The sequence below is a fragment of the Monopterus albus genome, unplaced genomic scaffold (genome assembly GCF_001952655.1).
Source record: "Monopterus albus unplaced genomic scaffold, M_albus_1.0 scaffold105.1, whole genome shotgun sequence".
NCBI classification, from domain to species: Eukaryota; Metazoa; Chordata; class Actinopteri; order Synbranchiformes; family Synbranchidae; genus Monopterus; species Monopterus albus.
The window spans coordinates 1,332,979-1,338,389 of NW_018127985.1; the positions used below are offsets into that span (position 1 = coordinate 1,332,979).

The 5,411-nt window shown below is 37.6% G+C and overlaps 1 protein-coding gene across 1 annotated transcript in view; it reads left to right on the plus strand.

The window, feature by feature from the left end:
* Nucleotides 1–1,944, plus strand: part of prkacaa (protein kinase, cAMP-dependent, catalytic, alpha, genome duplicate a) — a 13,497-nt gene extending 11,553 nt beyond the window's left edge. The window contains exons 9-10 of the mRNA XM_020610356.1: nucleotides 621–785; nucleotides 1,461–1,944. Of these exons, the coding sequence (XP_020466012.1) occupies nucleotides 621–785; nucleotides 1,461–1,586 (291 nt within the window). The 3' untranslated portion in view covers nucleotides 1,587–1,944. The remainder of the gene's footprint in view (nucleotides 1–620; nucleotides 786–1,460) is intronic.
* Nucleotides 1,945–5,411: the final 3,467 nt, after the last annotated feature.

Consider the following 5,411-nt stretch of genomic DNA (forward strand, 5'->3'; position numbering starts at 1 on the left):
GTTTTCACCCGATGCCCATATGGTAGTGTCATCAGCAAACAAAACCACTTTGACTAAATCAGAAACCTTGCATATATCATTAATGTATAATATAAATGCATATCTCCTCAATTACCCATTTAACAGTTGTCATAGTGATACCATCACTATCACTAGATGTTTTGTCACCACATTTATTCACTATCTCTATAATTTCCTTTTCCTTTTCATTCATCATGTGATTTAGAGTATAAGTCAGACAGATAGCATGTGTCCTCAGTGACATAGTAGTTAGCATTAGGTGGACCAGTTTTAGCATTTCACAAATGGCTGCCTGTTGTCTCTTGCTTTGGTGTATGGTTGTTAATGGTCATTGGAAAAAGCAAAAACGTTCCAGTGTTAAGTGATCCTGTGGACAAAACCGGCTTAGGCATAAGGAAAGTAGGATACTGCGAACAAGCAGATGTGTCACAACCAGCCAAATTAAATCCAAATTTAAGATTAGTGGGCACAATACTATTTTAAAACGTGCCAGTCATAGGCTTGCACTAACCTAGAGCTATACACCAGAATCATGCAGTCTATTTAAAAAACATAGGTATAAAATACTGGGCTTGAAACTCTGCTTTCACTCTTTGTAGGTTCGCTTTCCCTCCCACTTCAGCTCAGACCTGAAGGACCTGTTGAGAAATTTGCTGCAGGTGGACCTAACCAAGCGCTTTGGCAACCTCAGGAATGGAGTCAATGATATCAAGGGCCACAAGTGGTTCGCCACAACCGATTGGATTGCCATCTACCAGAGGAAGGTGAGAGGCCCGCAGTCATACAGTGGTGATGTGTACAAAGTCCACCTTGCTTGTTACGAAGTCGAAAGACGAAAAGAGATGCAGAGAAAGGAAGATGGCGTTCCTTCCTCTACATAAAACTGGTGGATTCACTGTTATTATGGCAGAAATCAGAAATGGACTAGAGGTAGAACTAAGTCCTCCTTTTTACAGTATGAATACAAACAGAACATAATTTTTGGTCCACATAAACCTCATATCTATCTTTTTCCCTTTTCTGTTTTCTCTTTAATGCAACTTAAGGTCTTAAGTTCTTTTGTTTTTCTGGCAGTTGTTAAAATTCATTCGGGGACCTAGGAAATTACCTGCTGAATTAGAAATAGATAAGCTGACTTTGGGGAAAGCAAATTGCAACACATGAGCACATAATTAGTCCTGCCATGTGACCACTGATACGTTAATAAAGTCTTACAAGTACTAGAATTTTAATTTTTATTATTTTTTGATTGTGTAATGCATTATCCCCCCCATTTTAATCAGCTTAAATTACTATACAGTACACATTTAAATGTGTCTCTTTCTCCTGGGACCTCTTCCATTGTCATCCAGTAGTTTATGATACATGGTATGGCGTTGGTACTCTCCATTTGATAACACCGGATTGCTCTGATGAATTGATTGTCTCCTGTGTTTCAGGTGGAAGCTCCCTTTATTCCTAAGTGCAAAGGCCCTGGTGACACAAGCAACTTCGATGACTACGAAGAAGAGGAAATCAGAGTCTCCATCACAGAGAAGTGTGCAAAAGAGTTTGCCGAGTTCTAGAGTCCAACCATTAGTAGCAGCGAGAGAGTCTGGGATTTAGAAAGGAAAGGGGGTCATTTGTAATGACGACAACAATGTAACATCCCCCCAGTGGAAAGGTAGGCAAAGTGAAGAAAGGTCCAACATAACCAGCAGTGTTGCCTTTTCTGATTGTTTCTCAGATGTTACCTATTCATTTTATTTATCCCTCTTCATTTGTGGCCGGGCCTCGAGGAGAGCAGGCACATGTTGTGGTTGCTCAGCTAGATTTGTATCTTCCTGGTGGTGTAATGACACATTTTTATTCTTTGCAGGTTGAGGCATTGATTTTCTGTTAAGGTACTGACTCTGTTAGGCTCCTTTTTTTTTTTTTTTTTTTTTTGCCCTCTCGACAAGCTTTTCAGAGAGTGATTTTTTTGCATCGTGTCACACTGGTTACCCGTCCATCTCTCAATCCTGAATCTATTCAAGCAATACCAAGTCCAACAGATGTGCCTATCATTAATGCCAACTGGTTGGAAAACTGTTGAAAACCTTGGTGCACAGCTTTGACTATGGGGACATTGACCCTTGTGCCCGTTTTGGTTGAAAGCTTGAAAACTCTCTGCACCTGCCTTTGTCTGGTCAATGTGGCATGGTTATTGGGTAGATGACTTGCTAACTGCTTGCAGTTAAAACAGTGGTGACCTCTTTGATCAGAGTGAAAATGATTTATCACAAACTTTATGGAAGTCTTACTCTGTCTGGGGACCTGTAAGAAATGGCAAACAAGAGGTCTGCATTTAAGACTGTCTTTGTCTTAGCTGAATTTATAGAGCATTTAAAAAAAAAAACCCTATTGGTGATCACTTTGTCCTTTTATGTCAGTCTCTGTGCTTGTGTGTTACTTAGTGCTCAAGGGAGGGTTAAAAAGCTGTGATTTAGCAGCAACTAATGTTGTCACACTCCTGACTATTGTTTATTTAATTCATAGTACATGTATGCGTGTGTTTGTATGTATGTATGTATGTGTGTGTGTGTGTGTGTGTGTGTGTATATGTATATTTACATATGCATACATATATATATGATAGAGATATTCATCTTCTACAACATTGTCTCATAGCTGTGAAACTGAAGATTTCATAACGTACATTTAAATTCTGCCAAATTTGCAAACTGAGAACATAGCAAGGTTTTCTGTATGTAACTATAATGGTGATGGATTTTAATACGCAAAAACGTAGCAAAACATTTCAACAAAATGTGCATGTTATTTTTGTACAATATCACTTTTAAAGAAAGATGACAGAGCATTATGCTTTATTTGTGCTGAGGTATCAGATTGTGGATTACATGCTTAACTGTTAAAATGGACACTGCTGCTCTACTTTGAAGATGGAACAAGATGTACAGTAGATAAATATATCAAAGTTTCTCTGGGTGTTGTTCATTATTCAGCTGTAGGGCAACAGTTTGCTGATAATTGTCACTGAACTTGTGCTTCTTTGATTGTTTTTTTTCCCCCCTTCCTCTTGTATATACATCACATTTAACACCTTCAGATAAATTTGCAGTCCAACCAGATGTTTGAGTGTGGAGTTCTTGTTTCTGTTTTTCAGCACTCTAACAAATCAAACTAAGGAAGCTATCCTACAGCTGTCCCCTTTTGCCAACTTTTTTTTTTTTTTTTTTGGTGGATGCAAGACAATCGCAGACCAAATCTTATTGCTGGCACGTTTTTTCTTTTTTATTTTTTGGAAGGACGTTCGCTTTCGCCCACACCCCCTCCACTCTCCATCCTCCATAGGTCCCTAGGTGCTAGACTTCGTCCGTCTCTGAAAGGTTTCTGTGAACTGTATGTACATCAGTCTGTTTGTCCTAATGTCTTGCAACATGACATTTTTGAGAATGAGTAGGCTTGACTAATTGTTTTGGCAGTCTTTTAGTGTAACTGAGATCAAACGCAGAGTATCTTTTTGAATGTCTTGAATTGTCTGATGGAGATGTTTTGATGCAGATTGGAAAAATGTGTATTTTTTATAATACATGTTTCTCTGGTTAACTTGGTTTGTCCCGCATGTGGTAAAGCAGCCCAACAGCAAGATGTTCCCTGGACCTGCAACATGTTTGAGAAACCATTGTTTCCACTGACAGCCTCATAACCATCTGTCCTTTGCTTTGATAGAGCATCACAACGAACACGACAGTGGATCACAAACCAAGTTGTCCAGTTTTTTGCAGACAGTGAAGCACATGCCACATCCTTTCACCCTTTTAGTTTGTGCTAATGCTTTGATTAGAGCACATCTATCTGTGGTCTTTTGTTCTAACAAGTGACTAAATCAGAGTTGGTGGGTAGAAGGCAGTCCCACTCTATCCATTTAAGATGCTTCTATTGTTTTTGTTTCTCATACCGAGCTAATTGTCAGTCGTCTTTAATTTGTCAGCTAAACACTATCAGCTGCTCGTTGAGTTTTTTTTTCCTGTGGTTGCTTTTGATTTTCATCCAGTTTCCACATACTCTTTATTCAAAGATAACACTTTTTACATCTGAGATGTTTTTGCTCTCATATTTTCTAATTGTATTTTCAAAAAACAGATAAAAAGCAAAAACAGAACAGTTATCTTTTCCTCATGACCTGGGTACAGTGATTGTGTAGTCTATTGTACCTTTTGGGAAACACTACTGTATATCCTCGCCTTTGACAGTCTTAACTCTCTTACCCTCTGAAGAACTTGACTGATGCCCTTACAACACAATGACTATGTTAAAAAATATACAAAGTAATATTTTGCAAAATGTATCATTCCAATAAAGATTTACTTGTTAAGACTAATATGTTTATGGTTATATACTTAAGCTTTCACTTCACCTTACACAATGTCACATTTAGCCAAATTTAAATATATATATATATATTTGACATGCAAATCTGAAGATAGTTTGCAACTTGAGGCTGCTTCAGAGTAACATGATGGCAGATCCTGCATTTTCACTGCCCTATCTGTTATTGTGAACATTTTAAGAGGCTGGCAGGTGCAATTGAATAATGCAGCGCTGTGTTCATCTTGTCACAGTACAGGATCAATTACCAGCCAGCATTCAGCACTCCTCTCCAAATGTATTCCCACCCTCAGTGCTCCTCTTTTTAGGACTGCATCCATCTGCATCTGTTATAGGCTATGTGAAGTGCCTAGTCAGAATTTTACATGGTTGGAAAGCAATTGAGACAAAATTAAAAGACCTCAATAATGAATAAATTTATTGGAGAATGAAAAGTTAAGTGATTGATTAATTGATAATCAGAATAATGAGAAGTTGAATAGGCAGTTGGAATTGAATTAAATCAATCCTAGAAAAGTATAAATACATTTAAATATGTACATTGTAAGACAAAACTATATTTAGACTGTACAGTTCAAGTATGTTTACATAAAACTACTTTTAATTTCTTAGCTTTATCATTAATGCAATCATATTGACTCATGTTTATAAACATAAGTGAGGTATTTAAACAATTAGCATCAAAATATGATTTATATAAGACATCTCTATAGCTAATAATCAAAGCAGGTTGCAATTCTTTTAGATTTTGGTGCCTAATTTGTGAGGGTGTGGTGCAGTATATTTAAAGAGAGTATTTAAGTCACTGATTTACCGGTTTGTTTTATTATTATTATCAGAAGCACTTTTAGCGTTCAACTGTCATAATTAGATATTGTGGTAGGGCAGCGCGCGGAGCCCAAAATTCCTTGCTACGCCTCTGAAACAGACCACGTGAACTTCACAGCCTGAGCCTTAGTAGTTGTTGATGTTAACCCTCCTTTTTCACTTTGAGTAAAATTTCACAGTTTGCCCTCCTT